Source organism: Lithobates pipiens, unplaced genomic scaffold (assembly GCF_037356315.1).
Source record: "Lithobates pipiens isolate NorthernLeopardFrog02 unplaced genomic scaffold, aLitPip1_a1.2 Scaffold_16, whole genome shotgun sequence".
Classification (NCBI taxonomy): domain Eukaryota; kingdom Metazoa; phylum Chordata; class Amphibia; order Anura; family Ranidae; genus Lithobates; species Lithobates pipiens.
The window spans coordinates 106,497,087-106,522,239 of record NW_027507748.1 but is presented as its reverse complement, the minus strand read 5'-3'; the positions used below and the strand labels follow the sequence as shown (position 1 = coordinate 106,522,239).

The window sequence follows — 25,153 nt, the reverse complement described above, 5'->3', positions numbered from 1 at the left end:
AATGTTAGGTTAGTGTCATAACTGCATTTAGTCCTGGCTTTGCCTCTTTTTCATATGGACAGAAAGGCCTGAGTGTCAAACTCCTGCCAAAAAGTCCTGAATTGGATTATTTTGAATATTTGTTTAGAATGCATGTTTTGGTAATCCCCATACGTTTTGGGACAATATATCTTAACTGGCCTTCATAAACATGGACAACTAGATATTACAACTAGGGATGAGCAAAAGTGAATTTTTGTTTTGCCAAAAGTTTAGCTTTGGAGTCTATGGGGGAGTTATAAGTGGGGTTTGAATGCCTCAAATGTATAAATGTTAAATAACTAATAAGGGTTATGCCTTGTACACACTGTCGGACATTCTGACCACAAAATCCGTCAGATTTTTCCGATGGATTTTGTCCGAAACTGGTGTTCCATACACATGGTCGGACAAAGTTGTCAGAAAATCTGATTGTTTGGAACATGGTGACGTTCGTTGCATACAACGGGACTACGTAGAGGCTTGTAGCCAATAGCTTTGGTCTCGTAATTTGATCGGAGCACACGTGGCACTTTGTCCGTCGGAATTCTTTACAAACGATTGGAAAAAGTCTGATCAGATTTTTTTGGCGGAAAATTTTAGATCCTGCTCTCACATTTTTTTGAGCCCACACACGACCGGATTTTCCCACAATATAATCCGATTGGACCTTTTCAATCTGACTTTCCGACCGCGTGTACAGGGCATAAGGAATACAACTTCAAAGAAACACAATGACAGCTTTAATCAACAAAGCTATTCTCCTCCATATAAGTGTCAGTACTGATGGGATCAAGTTTTTTTTTTGATAAACAGAAAGCAGATGTGTGAAGTGGCTTTGTTGATAAAAAAAAAAGCTATGCCACACAGCGGTGGGTTCTGACATGGCATTCATCAACAAAACTATGTAAAACAGTGAACTTTTTTTTTTTTTGTTTTAGATCATTTTGCATAGCAGTGCACATGGTGAAATAAGATGTCAATTCAGATGAAAACTTGATTTTCCTCAAAATCAAAAAATAAATCAAGTTTTGTAAAATCAGCTGCTCATATTCAACTGCAATAGCATAAACTTCCTTCTTTTAAAAATGTTGGTACTAAGGAATGCCCCTACTACATTCCAATAGGGCACCGCTCAATAGGCTTTTGATATCTTGCCTTGTATTTTCAGATGCAATCAGGGCATACTACTGTATTCTTTTTATCAAAAGTTTTAGTTTACAGGCTTGTCGAGGTTAGTAAAACGTTTGCTTAAAGCCCCATACACACTATCAGATTTTCTGCAGATTTTTTCCTTCAGATTTACCAAAACCATGTAGTGCAAGGGCCTGCTTGATTGCATACCAATTGAAACTCCTAATGCCGCGTACACACGAGCGAACTGTATGGCATACTTAGTCCGTCATACAATCCGACGGACAGTCCGTCATACTTTCGACTGAACGGACTTGACCACACACGGATGCACAAACAGTCCGTCGAAAGCTTGCGCAATGACGTGTACAGCACGTACGACGGGACTAGAAATAGGAAGTCCAATACACAGCAAAGCACCCTTCCGCCGTGTAAATCCTTTCTGGGCATGCGCCATTCTTAGTCCGTCAAACTAGCATACTGACGAGCGGATTTTCTGCTGAAACCAAAGTATGACGGACAGAATTTCGAAAAATCCGAAATACTTAGTACGCCAGACTGCACGCTGAAAAAGTCCGCTGAAGCCCACACACGAGCGGACTGTCCGCTGAAATGTGTTTCGACTGACTAAGTACGCCATACAGTCCGCCCGTGTGTATGCGGCATAAGGTTTGACCTCATATTATATGGTTTTGGTGAATCTGAAGGAAAAAATCAACAGGAAATCTGATACAGGCATACCCCGCTTTTAAGTACACAATGTTTTTTTTTTACTAAAGCTGAAAAGTGCAAAATCAGGCTTACTTCTGCATAGAAACCAATGAGCTTCTAAGCCCAGCTTGTTCAATTAAGCTTTGGTAATAAAACCTGGAAGCTCATTGGTTCTATGCAAATGTGAGCCTGGTTTTGCACTTTCCAGCTTTAGTAAATAAACCCCATTGCGTACTTAAAAGTGGGGTATGCCTGTAGTGTATATGGGGCTTTAAGCCCCATACACACTATGAGATTGTCTGCTGATTTTTTCCTTCAGATTTACCAAAGCCATGTAGGAGAAAGGGCCTGCCTGATTGCATACAAATTGAAACCCCTAAGGTTTGACCTCATATTATATGGTTTTGGTAAATCTGATGGAAAAAATCAGCAGACAATCTGATAGTGTGTATGGGGCTTTAGACTGCCTATGGAATACAAACTTGGTGTCAACACTTTAATGTCCTAGGATGTTGTCACTAGCACAGATAGCATGGGAAGGGCACTGTACATTGTCTGTCATACTGTCATATAGAACTTAAATATAAAGTACAAAACAAGAGAGAGTGCACACCCGCCCTAGTGCATTAACGTTTATTAAATCTAATAAGTAAATAAAAAGCCAAGTATCACACTCACAAATTGCCGAATTTGTTATAGCGTTGAAATCAAGAGCCTCCACAGCTGCCTCATCTCCCGATTTCCTGCTCCCTGTAGTGGCTTGCAGCGGGGATAACCAGGCATTCAATTCGCCTGCTTGCTATGAGTACACTATTCCTCTCTCCCTCTCTCCGCGTCTCATATGCACGGACCAGCCGGCTGTGGATGGCGTCTTCTACATGAAGAAGGAGGCCACGCCTCCAAAACATGTAGTCATGGAAACAGTCTGATGCACAGCCTATGAGTAAGCACGCACGCTGAGAGAACCGCCCCCTGGCCGCGAGTGACATTATCCACAGCCGGCTGGTCCATGCATGTGAGACGCGGAGAGAGGGAGAGAGGGATAGTGTACTCATAGCAAGCAAGAAAATTGAATGCCTGATTATCCCCGCTGCAAGCCACTACAGGGAGCAGGAAATCGGGAGATGAGGCAGCTGTGGTGGCTCTTGATTTCAACGCTATAACAAATTCGGCAATTTGTGAGTGTGATACTTGGCTTTTTATTTACTTATTTACTTTACTTACTAAGATTTAATAAACGTTAATGCACTAGGGCTGGCTCTCTCTTGTTTTGTACTTTATAGAATTGTCTGCCACCCAGTGGATTTCAAAAAGAGCAGCAACGCCCGGAGTGGATTTAATACTCTTTAGATGCACCCAAGTGGAACTGTATAGGTGGGGGCAGCGCTGTTCTTGATTTGGATATACAATTTAGAACTTTAATATAGGTTATCTTAGCCCAACTTCTAAAGCTTTCAGTTTATTTTATTTGCTCTTTATTGACCATAAGAAACATATTTTCTCTTTCGCTCATTGACGGACACTAGCTCTTCTTGACCTTAGGGTTATATCATCCCTTTAGTAGAGGACTACGCAGAAAACAGCAACACTTGCCTAGGACCACCCAGGGGGCAGTCCTACTGGCTATAACCCCTCACACTGCATCCAGCAGCTCAGTTTTTTCTGCCTAGTATAGGAAAAGGACCTGGCTCCCGATGGGACCATTGGTCCTGGGAATTTTTTTTTTTTTTCTGCAATTTTCAATCAACAGCCGGGCTGGGTGACAGGCTGGATAATATAGATCCTTGTGGTCTCCACAGCCTGCCATTGAGTGTGAGCAGGCCCTAGCTACACGCTGGGTCGGCCACGACATGCACCATCTATTCCAGGGGCGGCCGGTGAGCTATATGCTCTGGGGCACACATATGACCGGGCTACTGCTGTTTGTGTCACAGTGTGCCATGGCCGGCACCCAATACCATACTTCTCGGGTGATGAGTCTGTCTGTGGAATGCGTTCAGCAGTTCCTGCAGGAGGAGTAAGTATGGTTCCACCTGTCTTGGCAGGATGGAGCAGCTGGGCATTCCCTGGGAGGTCGACTAGGGGGTCTCTCACTCTCCCTTTCTACTCTCCCTGTCCTTTCCCTCCTCCCCATGCTGGGCCGCTGTTTGACTGGGCACATGAGGGTGCAGTGCATGTACCTGGCCGGGGGTCCCCCGGGGGGCTCTAGGTCCTGGAAGGGGGCTGCGCTGGGTGTTGTGGGTCCACTCATCCTCTTTCCTTTTTTCTGGGCCACAGTGGGTGTCTGTGCTGTGTGAGCCATATGGGGAGGCCTCCCACAAGCTCAGCGGCCATTTTCCTGGGGCCACGCCCATTTTGTGGTAGCCACAGCTAGCTTTTTTGCCTTCAGCCATTTTTTAGTAGTTTGGTGGGCATTTTCTTGGCGCTCTCAGGTGGCCTCAGGTGGTTTTGCCTCTTGCACTGGGCACTTGTTTCCTTCTCGAACAGCGCGCTCCCACACAGACACCTTGTGGATGGCACAGGGGAGATCAGCAGAAGCAGCACAGCGCAGTACCTGGGTCAGGGTGGTGAGTCCTGCAGGGGGCCCCTCAGTCTGTACAGCTAGGAGGGTGGACTTTTGTCTGACTTGCCTTAGGTCCCTAAGTGGTGACAGGTGAGTGTGGGTCAGCATGAGGTCAGAAGCTGGCGCTTCTTCCCCAGACATCCCTGTGATTGTAACTGTTTCCCCTGCACCTGCGCTGCCTATGGATGGTCTGTCGGTGGTCCTGGAGGCCTTTGTTGCCAGGATGGAAGTGGTGACCGGGTGCAAGGGGGGTAAAAATGCCCCCTACCCCCACCATCTTCTGCGGCCCCTGTTCTGATGCCAGTTCCCAGTGAAGATGACTCCATGTCCGGCTCAGAGCAGGAAAAGGAGCTTGTAGGAGCACTTATTACAGCGGTGCGGGATACCCTAAAAATGGAGGAGGGCATCTACAGAAGTGTCGGCCTCTTTCGGGTCCTACAAGCCGGCCCGCACGGCTAAGGTGTTTCCTTACCTAACTTATTTTGATAAGTTTATTTACAAGGAGTGGGGAAAACTGCAGTGGGCCTTTTCAGTCCCGAAAGGCATGGTGGTGCGTTACCCCTTTGAGGAGAGTTTCCTGAAGAAATGAAGATCTCCTCTGATTGTTGACCCCCCCGGTATCCAGGTAAAGGTAATCACAATTCCGGTGTAAGGGACCCCTGCTTTGAAGGACCCTGCCAACAGGAGGGCCGAGGCGGTTGCCCGGTCCATGTTTACCGTGGTGGGGTCAGCATTTCGGCCAGTGTTAGCCATGGCCCTGGTGTCACAGACACTTACTGAATGGGCTAAATTGTTGCACTGTGAATTGGAGGAGCAACAAGCTTCCCCGGTCTGCGTGGAGCTGTCAGACCAGTTGGTGCAGGGCCTTAAGTATGTCTGTGATGCGGCCTTATGTACGCCAGATGTGGATCTCCTGGCTTCTCAACTCAATCGGAAGGTACAGAGGTTTGTGGCCAGGTCAAAGGATGTGGCAGACGTGTTGGTGGCTCCATGGGGGCATTACCAGCTAATTTATGCCTTCCCCCCACTAAAACTTTTACCACTTCTGCTTCACAGAGTGGAGGGGATTCCAGTGATTATGATTGCCCCAGATTGGCCTTGGCGTCCATGGTATGCCAACATAGTATGAATAGTGTTGGATGTTCCTTGGTGACTGACGATGCAAGAGGACCTTCTGTCGCAAGGTCCAATATTTCATCCTGCTTTACCGTCACTGGCTTTAACGGTTTGGTTGTTGAAAGCCAGGTGCTAAGGGACCGAGGTCTGTCGGATTCGGTAATATCCACTATGTTGAGGGCACGGAAGTCATCTTCTCTGAAGATTTATCATCATACATAGAAGACCTACATCTCCATGTGGGAGGAGATGGGGTGGCATCCGCGTACATATTAACTTTCCAGGATCCTGCTGTTTTTGCAGCGAGGAGTGGATCGGAAACTTGCATTAAGCACCATTAAGGGGCAGAAATCAGCTTTGGCTGTCTTTTTTCAGCGACCCTTGGCAGCTCATTCATTGGTGAGTACGTTTGTTCAGGGGGTTCGACATGTGGCCCCTCTGATTCGGCCATGGCTACCTCCGTGGGATTTGAATCTGGTGCTCTTGATGCTTTAGAAACCGCCGTTTGAAAACATTAGGGAGATTCCCTTATTGACACTCTCTCAGAAGGTGGTCTTTCTAGTGGCCATTACATCTGCCAGAAGGGTTTCTGAGTTGGTGGCCTTGTCTTGCAAGTCTCCCTATTTGATCCTCCACAAGGATAAGGCAATGCTGCGCCCGCAGCCTTCGTTTCTTCCAAAGGTTGTTTCGGCCTTTCATCTAAATGAGGACATTGTGCTTCCATCCTTATGTCCTCGGCCGTCACACCCTAAAGAGGTATCTTTGCATTCCCTGGACATGGTCTGGGCTCTGAGGGTGTATCTGTCTGCTACGGCTCCTTTTCGGAAGTCCGATTCGCTGTTTGTATTGGTGGCTGGTCCAAAGAATGGACTGGCAGTCTCATCGGCCACTATCTCTCGTGGATCAGACAGACTATAGTTCAGGCTTATGCCATAAGGGGACAGGCGCCTCCCTTTCCTGTCACGGTGCATTCTAACGGGGCAATTTGTGCCTCTTGGGCTTTTTGACATCAAGCGTCTGTTTCTCAGGTGTGTAAGGTGGCGATCTGGTCATCCGTTCACACTTTTACTACATTTTACATGGTTGATGTGAGTGCATCTTCAGATGCTTGCTTCGGCCACAAGGTTTTGCAGGCAGCTGTTTAAGGTTGCAACTCCTCCTTTGAGGAGCTCTGGCTGTTTTGGGTGGAGTTATTGTTGTTTGCTGTTCCCACCCCTTGTTTCTTTGACACTGATGGGGACATCCCTAAGGTCAAGAAGAGCTGCGGTGATGTTTTAATCAACGAACGATAGCGAAAATAGGATTTTTGTACTCACCGTAAAATCCTTTTCTCTGAAGTTTATTGACGGACACAGCACCCACCCCTCTTATTTCTGTTTGTACTGCTTTTGACGAATTGAGCTGCTGGATGCAGTGTGAGGGGTTATAGCCAGTAGGACCACCCCCTGGGCGGTACTGTACAAGTGTTGCTGTTTTTAACACTTTCTGCCTAGTATTCTCCTAAAGGGGCGATATAACTCTAAGGTCAAGAAGAGCTGCTGTGTTCGTCAATGAACTTTAGAGAAAAGGATTTTACGGTGAGTACAAAAATCCTATTTTCTGGCAATGACGAATTCAATTCAAAGTTAATTGACTATTAAAGTAACCATCATTATGGGAAAAGCTCATTCAGTCATAGTAAAGAGAATAGTCTATACTTTTCTTTCAAAACAAATTAAAGGGCAGATTATATGGCACTCTCAAGCACCCTAGAGCAGGATAAAGGTGACCATTGTCATTAGATAAAGACTGGACGGGCTTAAAGGCCATTTCATAATTTTACCATGATAATTTTCTTCTTTAACACGATCACTCTAGGCAGATGAGTTCTTCTGTTTAGGAAAATGGTGGGGTAGGATTTTTTTTAACAATGCACATTTTGGACTGTCATAAACACTGGATTGTCCCCCAATTTACCAAAAAAAGTCATCTACAGTCTATAGGCACCTTAAAGCAGACTGTGCAGTAAAAAGCAACATCAGCTCATTAGGTTAGACCCCCCTATTCATTTTGAAAACCCAGTTTAATAGGAGTTAAAATATGTAACCGTGGTGAAAAAATATGTAACCGTGGTGAAAAAAGTTAGAATCTTTACCTACCTTACACCAGGTTCTGCCCATGCCACCTAGGCAAGTGTAAAGTTACAATCTTTCTGTCAAGATCCTGGGAATGATGAGAATCCCAAGTCTAACGAGAAGACACTCCTGTAGTGTTGGAGCCTCAGCTCATGAGATTTGAGGTACTCATCATTTCCCAAGAATCTCATTGGAAGGATAGTGATGTCATCCTTTGCAGTATGGAAGACAGGGGTAAAGTAAGTATTCTAACTTTTTTCTCCTTGAGGGAACTTGTGTTCCTATATAGCCCTTGTAATAAATGTTAATTGTTATCCTAATTTCATTCTATAGTTTACCCCTACAGTGTTCCAATTGGGGGAAGAGACGCATGGTGTTTACTCTTAAGATTTGTATAGTGTCATTAGACCTACTACAAAGTCATAGGTATATGCTAACTGCACATTTAGCCAACTGCAGAAATATCCTCTGCCTCTAGCTTATGAAGGGGAAGACTGTTTAATCAGCTTCCTGCACGCCTTTTATCCATTTAATCACTGCTTACTGTACTTATGTTCGCTATCCTACTACTTTGTAAACACAATTGTCTGCATGACCCTATGCCTGCAGGAGGGTACAAGCTTTCACACAATTAACTTAATATAAAATTATAAGACATTAAGTCAACAAGGCTCTCATGAGCATGTTATTTATTTGTTTAAATTAAAGCATGCATAATAAAATGTATCAAGCCATAGATGTGTTGTGGAAAATTACAGCCCTGTACAATATTCTTTTTCCAGTGAAACATACTTGGTATTCAGCACATACTCTCATTTTCAATTCAAGATTTATAAGACTGCTAAGTCTTATATCCTTTAAATTCACTTATTTTGGTTCTTTGCTATCTACATTTATACTGTGAAAATGCGAAAGGAATAAACTGTTAAAAAAAGTAGAAAATGGTGGAAGGGCAATTGTGAAATTGACTCATACATAGCTAAAGTAAAGCTGTGGGGCTATAAAGGGAATAAACTGCCTCCAGGATGGTGGGATCAGCACCTTCAAATTCCTAAATGCATTCATCCTGTTTATTTTCAGGGTGATTCCCTGGGAGCCATTTTCAACCTCCTGACCCACTTTTGGCAACAAAATATGGTGACAGTAGATTTGTAGTGATGGGCAATAAAGAAGGTAAACTACTCCCAAGATAGTAATACAGGCATTTCCAGGTTTCTAAAAACATCTTTCCTAATTTAAAAATGTCCTTGGATTCCCAAACTATGGAGCACAGTTAGTGTCCAGACTCCCGGAAGCCCATTCTCTATAGCCCTGAAGACTGATTGTCTACTTTTACAGTCCCCATAGGTACATTTTCAGTAAAAACATTCTTTAATATTCAACAGTTACTTGAAGTCTTACTTTCTATTTTGTTGTTTCATTAGCCATGTACTTACAGAAATTACAGTTGGTGCTTTTTTGGTGATTTTCTGATCCTTCTGTTGTTGTCAATGGTTAGTAGGCTGGGTTGACAAGCTAATGTCTTTAATCTGGATTGATTGACTTCTAAATCATTTCCCACTTTATTTTCTGTGTATAAAATGTACCATTGACCAGGCAGTTATAGCTTCCAACAGAACCTGTTACTGAACAAACAAATCCTAAGGATACAGATTTTATGTATGCTGCCTATTGGCCAAGAGTAGGGCAGTTGAATCTCAAATGGTTCCATTCAAACATGACTAACTTCAGCTACACCAAATGATGATTTTGGTGCAATAAAAGTGAATGTCACTAACATTAAACGCCACTCATATTCACAGAGCATCAGTTTGTTAGAAACAAGCTCTTTAACAATGTTTTACACAGTAGTTAGCAGGTTAAGCAGATTTAGAAAAAACGGCTGATAGGGTTTCTGAAGTTCAAAGCAGAGCCAGCTTTGTATTTGGGTTTCAGACATGTTCATTATACAAAATGGCACAACCAAGCACTTACACTAAATACTCCATACTTGTGTAATACTTGTTGAGCATTGTGCAACACTTATCTAGATTTTTTTTTCTTCTTTAAATAGTTTATTATGCAAGACAGTAAATGTACCACTTATACAATAGGTCATGCAACCATGTACAGCAGTATTGCAGCATTATATAATGGCACTTGGTTTATAGTTGTCTGGTATATTACAAAACAAATTTATAGAGTAGTTGACAACATTTTTGTAATCTCTTAAGAACCAGTGGGTCTCATTCAGAGAAAATCTATTCATCGTGCCACATAATTAGGCATTCTTTAGAAGGTCCCAATACAGCCAATGCAGAGGTTACAAATAAATTAAGAGCTTTAGGCATACGCAATGAAAGCCAGACTTCTTCAAACACCTTTTTTTAGGGGTTTTTGGATGGAGTGTGAAAGGGTTGGAGGCTTGATTTTTTTTTATTGCTCTTTGTGTGTCGCTGGGGAGAATTCCCCTCATGTGTCTCCGAAAAGAAATATAATTCCAGCAACTGTAACTAGTATATGAAACTGTAATTCATCTTTGCAAACATAGTTCAACAATTTCAAGAACCATATTCATAACCCAAACTTACACATTTTACTATACATTATCTAGCAATTTCACCCATTTTGTGCACTGCCATATACATTTTTAAGAAATAAATACTCCACGTCCATCTGCTTACTGGAACCAGAAACGACTCAGTTAAACTTTCATGAGTACTAGTTCATGTTTCAATAGTCCACACATCAATTAAAGCAACAATATCCTGGCAAATAATACGGCCAGTCAAAGCTCTTGTAGGGGCAGCATGGCTATCAAACTCTGAACATGTGGTGTTATCCAGCAGCCAAACTAAAATATATGTGGTGGTGGGGATGGGAGCTCTGGAGCTCTTCTTGGGCGTCTTGGTTAGTGGACCACATGGCAAAGTGCCAATTTTGGATAAACAGCATGCTGCCTCCGGTAGAGCATTTAGTTGCAATTTTCTAATTTATTGCTTGACAAAAACGCTAGAGCAGCTGTGGTTCAGCATTCATGAAATGGAGGCAGGACAAGTTTGGTCCTGTTTGGTGGCAAGTGTGCCTTGATGATATATGTAGACTTTTCATACTCCTAGCCCTGTCTGTCATAGGGTAACTATACTATTATTGTTTTTTTTAACAGGAAAATAATTAAAGTGATTATAAATAATAATAATAATAATAAAAAAATCATGTTATACTTACCTGCTCTCTGCAATCCTTTTCTAGGGCCCCCCATTGGTGTTCTGTTAATTACTGCAGATCGTCAGATAATGCCTCTGACGATCTGTGCATGGCTGTAGTGACATTACTCCAGCTGATCTTATAATCAGCTGGCGTGACATCAACACAGCACATGCACAGATCATCTGAAGCATTATCTGTCTTGCGCATGCACAGAATCTGACGATCAGCCCCCAGGCTCCCTTGTCACTGGCTATAATTTTCAGCAGTGGAAGCCAGTGGCTCCAGCTGCTGTACCTGAGCTAATGATGAGGGAGAAAGCCAAGAGAGCCTCTGTTCTTGTGCACATCGCTGGATACAGATTGGGCTCAGGTATGTATTTGGTGGGCTGCTGGGGGAGCTGTATGCAAAATGGTTTCTTTCTTACTGCATACATATGCCTTTACATCCACTTTAACTGTGTTGACATGGACATTTTTTGCTTTTAAATTTCACCACATGAGGCACATAAATGTCATTATACAAAGTTTACTGGTATAAACTAAAGGTGACATATTATGTTCTTAGTATATTTGATCTGAAATCGGCTACTTTTTGTATTATGTACCAATGTCCAAAACAGAGACCTAACTGTTAGGGAGTACTGAGCACTGTGTGATATGCAGTAACCTAAATATCAGCTGAGATATAGATGGCATACTCTATTTATTAGGAGAGTTGATACATGGTACTGGATCCCTGGAATTTTTATACCGCTTATGAATTTTAAAAAGGTGCATAATGTCAGAAAAATTATCTGGCAGCTGCTACATACTAAAAGGTTCTACAATCACCTTGGGATTTGACTGGGATGAGTAGATCTAGGATTGAAGAGCCACACATGTTCAGTCCAGATACAAATGTCTATAAGGCCTCTGTGATTCATCCTGGTTCACCTCCTACCTATCTCTGCACACTTTCAGGGTCACTTACAACTCCAGCTCCTCTGCTCCTCTTCCTCTCTCTGTTGGGGTACCCCAAGGCTCCGTCCTTGGGCCCCTCCTATTCTCATTCTATACCTCTTCCCTGGGCCAGTTGATAACCCCCCATGGCTTCCAGTACCACCTCTACGTCGATGACACCCAGATCTATTTCTCCACACCTCAACTCACCCCCTCGATCTCCTCCCAGATCTCAAACTTACTGAATGACATATCGGTATGGATGTCACACCACTTCCTCAAACTCAATCTTTCTAAAACTGAGCTTGTAATATATACTCCTTCCCGGTCCTCCCCATGACTTTACCATTAACCATTTCCAGACCGGACCATTTTGCTGGTCAAAGACCAGACCACTTTTTGCGATTCTGCACTGACAATTGCGCGGTTGTGCGACGTGGCTCCCAAACAAAATTGACGTCCTTTTTTTCCCACAAATAGAGATTTCTTTTGGTGGTATTTGATCACCTCTGCGGTTTTTATTTTTTGCGCTATAAACAAAAATAGAGCAACAATTTTGAAAAAAAACACATTATTTTTTACTTTTTGTTATAATAAATATCCCCTAAAAATATATAAAAAAACATTTTTTTCCCTCAGTTTAGACCGATACGTATTCTTCTACATATTTTTGGTAGAAAAAAACGCAATAAGCGATTATTGATTGCTTTGCGCAAAAGTTATAGTTTTTTACTAGTAATGGCGGCGATCAGCGATTTTTATTGTGACTGCGACATTGTGGCGGACACATCGGACATTTTTGACACATTTTTGGGACCATTGTGATTTATACAGTAATCACTGCTATATAAATGCAGTGATTCCTGTGTAAATGACACTGGCAGTGAAGGGGTTAACCAGTGGGTGGCAGTGTAGGGGTTAAGTGTTCCTATGGGTGTGTTACTAACTGTGGGGGGGTTGGGCTTTCATTTAGTGAACACTGATCTCTGCTCCAATCACATGGAGCAGAGATCAGCGTCACTAGTTGCTAGACAGAATGGAGAAATGCTGTTTACAACGGCATTTCTTCATTCGGCCACTCCGTGAGACGATCGCGGTTATGCCCGCAGCGATCGAGTCCGCGGGTCCCGCGACCGGCGGCGCGCTCCCGATGGCAGGGTGGCAAATTTAAAGGGACGTACAGGTACGCCCATTTGCCTGCCCGTGCCATTCTGCCGATGTACATCGGCGTGCGCTGGTCGGCAAGTGGTTAAGATCAACAGCACAACCACTGGTCCCTCCACACATGCCAGGGTGCTTGGTGTAATCCTTGCCTCTGACCTCTCCTTCAGCCCCCACATCCAATCACTGGCTAAATCCTGCCACCTTAACCTCCTCAACATCTCCAGAATTCGACCCTTCCTGACAAATGACACCACAAAGCAACTTATTCACAGCTTGGTTATTTCCCACCTTGACTACTGCAACTCTCTCCTTAATGTCTTACCCTTATGCAGGCTATCCCCCCTTCAGTCTATTATGAATGCTGCTGCTTGACTAATACAGCTCACTAATTGATCCGTGACTGCTGCCCCTCTCTGCCAATCCCTTCACTGGCTTCCACTACCCCACTGTATAAAAGTCAAAATGCTAACCATAACATGCAAGACCATCCACAACATCGCCCCCATCTACATCACCAACCTCAACTGCAGATATCACCCAAATCGTCCCCTCTGCTCCTCCGAGGACCTCCTGCTCTCTAGCTCCCTTGTTACCTCCTCTTATGCTCGCCTTCAGGACTTCTGCAGAGCCTCTCCCATCCTCTGGGACTCCCTGCCCTGGTATATCCGATCAGCCCTTACGCTGTCCACCTTTAGGAGATCCCTGAAAACTCACTTATTCAGGAAAGCCTATCCCACACCCACCTAACAACTGTCCCCGAACCACCTGCCATCAAATCATTCCCTGCATGTATTACCTTTTGTACCACCACTCCCTCCCTTTAGAATCTAATCTCTACAAGTAGGGCCCTTGTGTCCCTTCTGTATTGAACTGTATTGTAATTTTGCTGTCCCTCCTCTACATTGTAAAGAGCTGCGTAAACTGTTGGCACTATATCAATCATGTATTATAATAATAATAATTTAAGTGTGTTTGGAATTTTTATATTGCAATAGAGTTTGAGATTAAAAGTACAATTTCTCTGCTTGCAGAAGACACCAAGCTGTGTAGTGGAATTAACGTCCTTACAACGTGCTTTCAGCTTACAAGCAGACCTTAAAGTGGACCTTCAGTAATTTTTTTAACTTTCCATCTATTAAATCTTCTATCCTTGTTGTTTTTACTTTGGATCATAAAACATTTTTTTCTGCCAGTAAATACCACTTCCTGTTTCTTGTCTGGTAAAAAGCCTAGGCTTATGACATCATGCACAGCTCTCTCTCTCTCACTCTCATGGGAGTTTGCCAGGGAAGGAGCGGAGATGAGTCATAATGAGTCATAAGAGGGCCAATGAGAGCTGCAGGGCTGTAGAGCTGGAGGTGTGCCTCTGTGTGTCTGTGTAAATCTAGAAAGTGAACAGGCAGCAGCTTCAGCTGCCCATAGTTAAAATGGATTCAGCCAGACTTAGTGGAGGATGATTTCTGCAGCATATTTGGCAAATACGGAATCAGAGTATATATATGTAGTGCACTACTCCCTTGGGAACTGTTGGGTTGTTCATACTTTACTGCTAACAAACCTCCGTTCCTCCACCCCTGCACAAGTCACATCAGAAACAGTCTGTAAGGTTGAACAGATAACTTTATTCTCTTGGTTGCAGTCCGTTACAATTGTATTAAAGGGAAATATGAGCTGCCTCCTCCTTCTGGTTCTTTAGAGTAGATAAGTCCCTCTCCCTTAATGAACTGACCGGTGCCCCTCTGAAAAGCACCTTGGTAAATGGATACTGGAAGTCCCAGGCCTCACCTGCCTATCTTGCCTCCTGCAATCCTCCCAGGTCAGTTCAGGAAAGTCCGGATGACATCCCGGTCTACTCCATCTTCTTTGCAGCTCCTTCCCCTGAACCATCCCAGCCGTGATGCCTGGTTAACGTCTCTCAGGGTTTTCTTTTAGGTGTAATGGTGTTGTTGAACCATCCAGCACTGAGGTCTCTGAACCCTCAGGCCTTCAGGTTTTGGTTCCTGCTCTCCAGAACTGAGGTCGCTGAACCCCCAGGCCTTCAAGCCTGCTCCTTAGAGTCACATTTTGGCTGCGTCTTTCCACTCAGTTTCTTCCCATCCTCCCCAGGAAGCATGTGACCTCAGTTTATATATCAGTCCCGCCCCTCCCCATGCAAATTAATGATTGGACCAGGGCCATCTATACAAACTGCCTGCACTCCAGTCCCCAGCCCGCCTTCTTTCCAGAACATTTCTTAGGGAAAGCAAGGGTTTTTTTTTCCAGGGCAGAGTACAGGTGGTCACACCCTCCTCTATTCTATTACTCCTCCCAAACCAAATTAAACAACCAGGCCTAAACAAACAGGGTAAGGCACTGGCAATTAACTTAACACTTACTTACTAGCAACCACCTAAAGGTGCTGGGCGCTACATAGAAAATAATATGCACAGTGGTTGGAGGGAAGCTTCAGAATGGCAAAGAGGTTTTTATTACAAATTATGTGAGAAGACTGCAGTTTCTCTTTAATGCTTTATTGCACTGTTTATTTGGGCAGTTGGGTGGCAAATTAAGTTTAATGTTGACAAATGTAAAGTTATGGACTTGGGGGCTGAAAACACATGCATCATACTTTCTAGGGTTAGGGGGACTCAATGGCCAATCAAAAACTTAAATTGGTTCTAAATTCTAAAATGTTTTTACCTTAAAGCATTATATAAGCATTATATAAGGTAAAACATGCTCCACTACCTTTTCTCTCCCTTCACCCCTAAACACTTACTCAGCTTGTCTCATCATTCCAGCACTGTCCAGGCTGCAACATTTCTTAATTTCTTCTCCACTTCCTGGTCTTGCAGGAGTCACAGACAGCAACAGTAGCCATGTCAGTCAAACTCTTATGAGCAGGGAGTGGGGGTGGAGCTTACTGATGTTGTGTGTGTATCTATAGACAAACACAGCCCAGATCAGGAGAATGCCCACGTGAGGTCCTCCATAGCAAGCAGCTTGCCAAGGAAACACTCATAGGAAGAAGGAGTGGACAGCGCTGTCTGGGGATCATCAAAAAGGAGGTTAGGGACTGCTCTGTGCAATACCCTTGCACAAAGCAGGTAAGCATTTTTTTTTTTTAAGAAAAAAAGTTTGGCTTTTAGAATCACTTTAATATCATGCAATGCCAAGCAGAGAGAGAGAGAGAGAGAGAGAGAGAGAGAGAGAGAGAGAGAGAGAGAGAGAGAGAGAGAGAGAGAGAGAGAGAGAGAGAGAGAGAGAGAGAGAGAGAGAGAGAGAGAGAGAGAGAGAGAGAGAGAGAGAGAGAGAGAGAGAGAGAGAGAGAGAGAGAGAGAGAGAGAGAGAGAGAGAGAGAGAGAGAGAGAGAGAGAGAGATTGCCCCTGTACAAGGCATTAAACCTCATCTAGATTATGGATATGGAGTTCAGTTTTGAACACCAGTTCACAAAAAAGATATTGGAGAACGTGCAGCCAAACTGATAAGGTGCATGAAGGAGCCCCCTTAACATCAGAAGGAAAATAGATTTAGCCTTCACTAACAGAAAGGCTTCTTTACAGTAAGAGCTGTGAAAATGTGGAATAGACTCTCTCAAGAACAAGTTCTGGCCAGTTCATTAAGGTGTTTTTAAAAAGAGCTGGATGCATTTCTGAATGCACAAAATATAACTAGTTATTAACAGTTATAGGTAAGAACATCAGGAATTGCTGATTCTGAGAATATCAGATTGCCTTCTTGGGCATCAGGGAGGAATTTATTTTTCCCCCGCTGGAGCAAATTGAATCATATGTCTTTATACGTTTTTGTTTTGCCTTCCTCTAGATCAACTGTGTGTATAAGATTCTGTATATTGTGGTTTTCTATTTATTTACTCTCCTTTTTTTTATTTTATTTTTTTCTATTAATTGAACTAGATGGACTTTTTCTTTCAACCCAACTAACTATGTAATAAAACGTATGTCTGGACTTGCAGTGTGGCGCCACGATCCTAGATCTACGTATGCGCAATTCCTTATTAACTAAGCTCACTAGCAATGACTCAGTGCCAGCTTCAGTGCACTAAAGATCGGCTGCGATATGCATGACATACGCTAATCCTTGTCACCTGAGCTTACTATTAATAAAGATGCTTCAGTGGAGAAGTTTAAATATCTACATCACGGAGCATTTTTTTTATTTTCAAAAGTAGCGCTGGCTCCTGAAGAGCATGCGCTATGTGTTTTTGAAATTTAATGTTACACCTATACTGCAGTTTGTTTTGGGTTTAATTACTCCAAATTTTGACCTCGGCATCAGTCTGCTTAGACTACAGGATGTTCTACCTAGCCACAGGTGGCACTGTTACTTCTGGCAGGTATGGAAACACAGTCTAGTTGGGTGCTTTAAGGTTACTTTCTCTCGGAGCCAGCCCAGTGGGAGTGTCACTCTTGCTGTGCTTTCTGGGAGAGGGTACTTAAGATGCGGATGTGACGTGTTTCAGGGTTCCGGTCCAGAAGTATGTTCTGACTGCATAGTCCTGGTCCTCCTGACCAGCCCCCAGGACACCTATGGGGTGTGCATCCACCCGATTTTATGTCTCCGGCCTGGCTAACCCGAGACGAGGAAACTAAAGAAAGGATTAGGAGGTGGTCCCTTGCCGTCTCAGGTTGTGGAGCGGTCCAGCAACTTCGTAGTTACCCAGGGAGGACTCTTCGGGAGAAGACCATGCAAGAATTGGCTTCTCAGCAAGAACCTGGAAAAGCTGAAGGACCTAAGTGAATTCAATCTCGTGCGGTATCTCCGGACCAGCTGTAAGATACTGGTAACACACGAGCGTTCTACAAGTTTTTCAAGTTTCCTTACACATGTTCTATAGCAAAGTCTGTGGCAAAGACTTATTCCTACATGTTCTATAACAAAAGTCTGTGGCAGAGACTTGTTCCTGATTTAAGCACCCTGTTAGCTGCTAGGCCTGGTGAGAGAAGGACTATCCAACTAGGGTGGGGATCCAGCTGTGAATGGCTATTCTCTGGATTTTACACAAAGTAAGAAAGTTCTTTATTACTGACTTTGACACTAAGAGTACCTGGACTTTCCACCTAAACCCTCTTATCCTATACTGAAAGACTGTTGTTTAACTACGTTTTTTGCAAATAAAAATCCTTTTAAGCGGATCTGTCGTCAGTCTCTGTAGTTTTTGGTCATCTACCATGGGAAACTCCTAGACGCATACGAGATGCAGAAGGTAACGGTAAGCCCAATAAAACCAGCCGCTTCTTCGGGGGTCAGTGCTACACAAATAACACAATGTTTTTAAGTTATTGCTGTCTTTTACCTATATGTATTATTCAGTTCAAGATGCAGTCAATAGAACAACAAAAACAGATCGACTTCAGGGCCTTCGTAGATGGGTAAAGTGCATGAACTTTTTCAAAAGGATCTTCCTGCCTGGTACATTCATGGTGAACATACGTAGGCTGAAATGCACACAGAGAATGGGTCAGTGGATACTGCATTTAATTGGGCACAAAACTGCAGGTTTGTACGCTATGTTCTATTATGGTAAAAGCAGGCTGTAAATAAACAGAAGCTTACGTCTACATACAATATATTTTGTGCTCATGGGCAATAAGCTTTAGCTGCAGCACCATCTCCACTGCAGAATGGTTTCCTAAAAGGGACAAGTCCTCTTGATCCCTTACCAGCAGCATGCATATTATGTTCTATAAGCATAAACAGTAAATGGAATATTAAAGGAAACAGTGTATACCATAGAAATAACTGTCATATTGAAATTAAACCTTTAAAAATAAAGTAGCTATATATATATATATATATATATATATATATATATATATATATATATATATATACATATATATATATATAACAACTATCCTACCTTGCTTTGTCGTTTTTGTCTTCTGCGAAGCCTCAGGAATTCCTTGTGTTGTCTTGACACAAAATTTACAGCCGCGTATTCCAGCAAAGCAGCGAAGACAAACAAAAGGCAAACAGCCATCCAGATGTCAATGGCTTTCACATAGGATACCTGCAAAAGAAAATAACAATGATGCCAAGGGATCCATGTACCATTAAATTCTTGGTTACAACTTCTATGAGATCTATAGATAATAATGTTACCCTCATATACTGGGCCCTGGGGAACCCGACTATATACTAAATATATATATATATATATATATATATATATATATACCGTGGGTCCCAGATGGCCTCATATTATATTATAATTGATTTTGTAATAAACTTAGATAAAACCAGAAATATAACCAATAACTGCAAAACACGTATGCTAAGATATAATGAGGATATAAAATGAATGACACCTTTTTATGTTTTACTCAATAATAAAAAATAAATTGTTATAATATTTTTTGATGGTTTTCAAGGTTGTGCTGTTAAATAAGTACAACCTGAGTCTTTAGTAAAATCTAGATTCTTTTAATTTTTTAACAAATATGTTTTTTTTTTATAAATACAGCCCCTATATATAAACCCCTATATATTTACATGCATAAATACAGTATAATCTATATGCAGGCATCTCTTCCTGCTGCACAGTACACCGTGATTGTGTTTACTCTTTCCCTCTCCCAATTCAGTCTGCTCAAACCATATAAAAACAGTTGACTAAGTGGCCTATTTTTCATTTTAGCAGTCATTCAGCAGATATATCAACTGTCTGATATTCATAAAGCTTGTAGAGAGAAAAACCAACCCCATACCATATAAGTAACACAATCTTGAAAATATGGTATATCTGGCATTGAAAATTTGATAATTACATTAAACACTATGTTCATGTCAAGATTGTAAAAACAGCTAAATGACCATTATGGGCTGTAGACACGGGTCGAATACCTGGCGGCATCGGCCCATGTGTATAGTAGCTGGTCTGTCAGAACCCGGACATTTGGCTAGCTTCTATCGAAGGGGCATGACTAAAAAAGGTCTGCCAATCAGCATACAATCAGCACTCTCAGTCAATGGTCCCAAGATCTTATTTTTTTCTGTTTAGCTCACTAGGTTGAACGAAAAAAAAAAAAAATCGAATAGTGTGTACCCGGCTTTAATTATTCTCAGGTCAACCTGCTGTGAATTTTTAAAGCTAACACAACACACCTACAATTGAACATGAGATTTACATTTAAACTCCTTTAACACTGAAGTGCTGCAAAAACTGCTGATAAAATGCTGGTCGTTTTTAAGGTGGTTTTGCTGCGGTTTTGAGGTGCTACCGGTGTGCCTTTTTAAGATCATGTGCTTTTAAGGCACTTTAAAAGCAATGCCCGTTCATTTCAATGGGCAGGGGCATTTTTGAGGCGTTTATTAAAGTGCTCCAAACACGCCCCAAAGATGCTGCTTGCAGGACCTTTTCACCGCCCCGCTAGCGCACCGCCCCAGTGTGAAAGCATCCATTGGAATGAATGGGAGGCAGTTTTCAGGTGCTATTTTTAGTGCAAAAGCACCTGAAAACCACCACAGTGTGATAGGGGTTACCTGGCTCAGAAGTATACTTAAGCATCTTTGATTAAATCACTGTACTGTATATACTGTACAGTGATACTATATACAATACTGTACATCCCTAGACTTTCAACTATTTTTTTTTTGTGAATGCACACCTACTGGCTTCACAGAAGCAGACAAGCAGTAGGATTGAATATAATATTTATAAACAATTTTTTATATAATGCAGTTCTAAGGTTCAACTTTTTTTTCTAAATATTGTTAATAATGTAACCCCTTCCGAACGGCACACTGTAGATTAACGTTCCCCATGCAAGAACATGTGTTGCTTTTATGCCAAATATATCGTTTTGCATTGTGGGCAAAAAGTTCGATTTTGGTTTCATCTGACCAGAGCACCTTCTTCCACATGTTTGGTGTGTCTCCCAGGTGGCTTGTGGCAAACTTTAGACGAGACTTTTTATGGATATCTTTGAGAAATGGCTTTCTTCTTGCCACTCTTCCATAAAGGCCAGATTTGTGCAGTGTACGACTGATTGTTGTCCTATGGACAGACTCTCCCACCTCAGCTGTAGTTCTCTGCAGTTCATCCAGAGTGATCATGGGCCTCTTGGCTGCATCTCTGATCAGTCTTCTCCTTGTCTGAGCTGAAAGTTTAGAGGGACGGCCAGGTCTTGGTAGATTTGCAGTGGTCTGATACTCCTTCCATTTCAAAATGATCGCTTGCACAGTGCTCCTTGGGATGTTTGTAGCTTGGGAAATCTTTTTGTATCCAAATCCGGCTTTAAACTTCTCCACAACAGTATTACGGACCTGCCTGGTGTGTTCCTTGGTCTTCATGATGCTCTCTGCGCTTTCAACAGAACCCTGAGACTATCAGAGAGCAGGTGCATTTATACAGAGACTTGATTACACACAGGTGGATTCTATTTATCACCATCAGTCATTTAGGACAACATTGGATCATTCAGAGATCCTCGCTGAACTTCTGGAGTGAGTTTGCTGCACTGAAAGTAAAGGGGCCGAATAATTTTGCACGCACCACTTATCAGTTTTTTATTTGCTAAAAAAGTTTAAAATATCCAATAGATTTCGTTTCACTTCACAATTGTGTCCCACTTGTTGGTGATTCTTCACAAAAAATTTAAATTTTATATCTTTATGTTTGAAGCCTGAAATGTGGCAAAAGGTTGAAAAGGCACTGTATACTGTACAGTGATACTATATACAATACTGTACATCCCTAGACTTTCAACTGCTTTTTTTTGTGAATGCACACCTACTGGCTTCACAGAAGCAGACAAGCTGAGACTGTAGGATTGAATATAATATTTATAAACAATTTTTTATATAATGCAGTTCTAAGGTTCAACTTTTTTTTCTAAATATTGTTAATAATGTAACCCCTTCAGAACTGCACACTGTAGATTAACGTTCTCCATGCAAGAACATAAAACTACGTTTCATTTTATAACTTAGACTTGAGACCATAGTTACAGCCTCTAGTCTCAGACAAGTGATTGGGAAGCAAGCAGTATGGTCCTAATCACGTAATCACAAGAAAATCATGTAATCTCATAACAATCTATGAGATCATATGAGGTTTGTTCACAAACTCTTGTTACTTCTTTGTGTAGTGTAGTCTTTGTGTAGTTACTGTGGATTACAGTGTGTAAAAATAGCTAAATCATATAAAAAAAATAAATTAATTAATTACATATACCGTATATACTCGAGTATAAGCCGAGATTTTCAGCCTCTTTTTTGAGGCTGAAAGTGGCCCCCTCAGCTTATACTCGAGTCATCGCCGTCTGCCTGCTCGATCAGCGTGTCGAGCAGACAGACGGCGGCCATTCTACTATTCAAAAGCCGCACCTCCGTCTGTGATAGGCGGAACACTCAATTTCCCAGCAGTCAGTGGTCCGCCTATCACGGACATCCGCTCATCCTCATACTACGGACGAGGATGAGAGGATGTCCGTGATAGGCGGAACACAGACTGCTGGGAAATTGAGTGTTCTGCCTATCACAGACGGAGGCGCGGCTTTTTGAACAGTGGAATGGCCGCCGAGGCGCCAACGAAGAGCGGCGATCCTGGCATGGCAGAAGGACGGAGGCTCGGGACGGGACGGAATGGAGGCTCGGCTCGGGACGGGACGGAGGCTCGGGACGGGACGGAGGCTCGGGACACAGGTAGGCTGGACACACAAGGCTGCACAGACACACAAGGCTGCACGGACACACAAGGCTGCACGGACACACACACAGGCATGGATGGACACACACACAGGCATGGATGGACACACACACAGGCATGGATGGACACACACACAGGCATGGATGGACACACACACAGGCATGGATGGACACACACACAGGCATGGATGGACACACACACACAGGCATGGATGGACACACACACACAGGGATGGATGGACACACACACATAGGGATGGATGGACACACACACAGGGATGGATGGACACACACACAGGGATGGATGGACACACACACAGGGATGGACGGACACACAGGGATGGACAGGCATGTCTCACCCTCGGCTTATACACGAGTCAATAAGTTTCCCAGTTTTTTTGGGGTAAATTGGGGGCCTCGGCTTATATTCGGGTCGGCCTATACTCGAGTATATACGGTAGTAATTTAATTAATAACAGTTTCACTTTTGTTTCATTTTTATTAAAAACTCTTAAGTGTAAAATAACCAAAAATGCCACACCCTACCACAGGGTGGGTTTCCTGATGGTGATAACAGTGGACCATGCCTATATAAAATTTGCTGCAACAGCCACTACTGGTATTTTCACCCTATAACAGGAAGTGCCTGAATAAGGACCTTTGTGGCAAGATCACTAGGTATTATTTTGATGAAAAATGCAAAATATCAAACATGACATTTGAAGTAATATTAATATGTATATAAATATGTAAATATATATAATATATAACACATATAATATGTAAATATATATATATATATATATATATATATATATATATATATATATATATATATATATATATATATTTGAACTTTTAGTGATTGGGCTTACACATTTTGCATAGTTCTATTTCAAAAGTAGTCTTTATGTCCTTTATGATGTCTTAAATTGGAAGAATCAGAGTCATTTTGACTATGTCTTGACCTGCCCCACCATAGGATGAGCTTTGGGTGGATGAAGCTTTAGTTTAATGTGGCAGCATTTTCATTGCTATTGCAACCAATTACAAATAATGTACTTCCTGGCCACTGAACTGTGGTCAGGTAGCTTAGATGGGCCAATAATGGGGGCTTTCTTATATGCCAGCCTCCTCTCTGTGAAAATCCAGAGTTCCCAGCAGCCTTTTGGCAGTGTGTGGGGACTTGGATTAGATAGGGAGAGCTGAGTTTTTATGGGGACAGACAATCGTGTTATACCGTGTTATATAAAGTGCTATACACAGTGCGGTATTGTACTACACTACAGTGAATTGTATTGTGGTGAACTACACTGAGTGTGCCTGCCTGTGTATTCACAATGCATACACCCAACAGTCCTTTCTAGGATTACCATTTTGTGTGTGTGTGTCAGCAGCCAATCCAAGTGCTGTTTAGCTGTTGGCCCCACCTTGCAGATTTGTTTTATGAATATGGGGTGGGGTTTAGTGTTTTAGGTTTAGGGTTTGGGTTAGTGTTTCATGGTTGGTCTTTAGAGTTTCAGGTTTTATTTCTTTGAGGTATGCAAAATTATTTTAATATAATTTGGCTAGGGCATTTTTTATTTTGGGGTCAGCAGTGTGAGGAACCCCTCTCACTGAATGGTATTTTTTTTTAATATTTATGAACTCATACATGTTCCCCATAACAGTGCCCAGTTCCTTATGTGCTTTATTTGACAATCCCCTTTCTATTAGCCTTGAAATGGCCAGAATTAATTTTCAAGATTTGCCTTCCATAGACTTTAATGCTTTACATTTGCATTTTTTGGACTTCATAATAGGTTTAATGAACACCCCACGAATTGAAACCACACATGCGCTCATCCCTAGCCATGGTAAATTTCCTCTAAGCTCCTGTAGTAGGGTATGGATTTTTATTGAGTTAGCCCAACTGGTAAGAGCATGCTGAGAAGCAATCAAAACAAATTACCAACTCAATGGGCCCAAGCATAGCCTATAAACTGCCAAAATTGGACAGTTGGCATTCAACCAGAGTCTAGCTAGAAATTGAGATTGTACAGACAAATAGCAGCCAGAACACAGGCAGCATTTATGGATAGAGTAGTAATCAGGATTCACATGAAAAACATTGAAGTTCACATTGACCAGCATGATAAATCCCTGACACAGGGCCAGAAGCAGAACTGACACTTTCCATCTCATAAAATAAAAGGCTAGGCTTGCTTTCATTGTAGTTCACTACTTAGGCAGCATATATGGTAAGGACTATATAACAGTGCATCTGTTGCATCACAAAACACAAAAAAAATCTTACAATGATTCCATTCCTTCCCACACTTTGTCCAAAATCTAAAAAAACGTTGGCGGGAGTTTTGTTTATGTTCATTCTTTATATGACTAAGTCCAATTAATTTACTGGGAACTGAGAGAAGTCTTGATCTTTTAAATGAATTCTCTCTGTAGAGAAATCCATTACTCACCAAAATCATATCAAAACTCAACACCATTCAATACGAACAGAATGGACCGAGAACTGTAAACATTCCTACTTTGCATTTTCTCTACTTCCAGA

At 42.3% G+C, this 25,153-nt stretch overlaps 1 protein-coding gene across 8 annotated transcripts in view; it reads right to left on the bottom strand.

Moving 5' to 3' along the window:
• Positions 1 to 25,153, bottom strand: part of GLRA2 (glycine receptor alpha 2) — a 262,265-nt gene that overhangs the window by 94,667 nt on the left and 142,445 nt on the right. For all 8 annotated transcript variants that reach the window (XM_077480214.1, XM_077480219.1, XM_077480216.1 and 5 more), the window contains one exon: positions 18,812 to 18,961. In XM_077480214.1, coding sequence (XP_077336340.1) covers positions 18,812 to 18,961 — 150 coding nt within the window. The remainder of the gene's footprint in view (positions 1 to 18,811; positions 18,962 to 25,153) is intronic.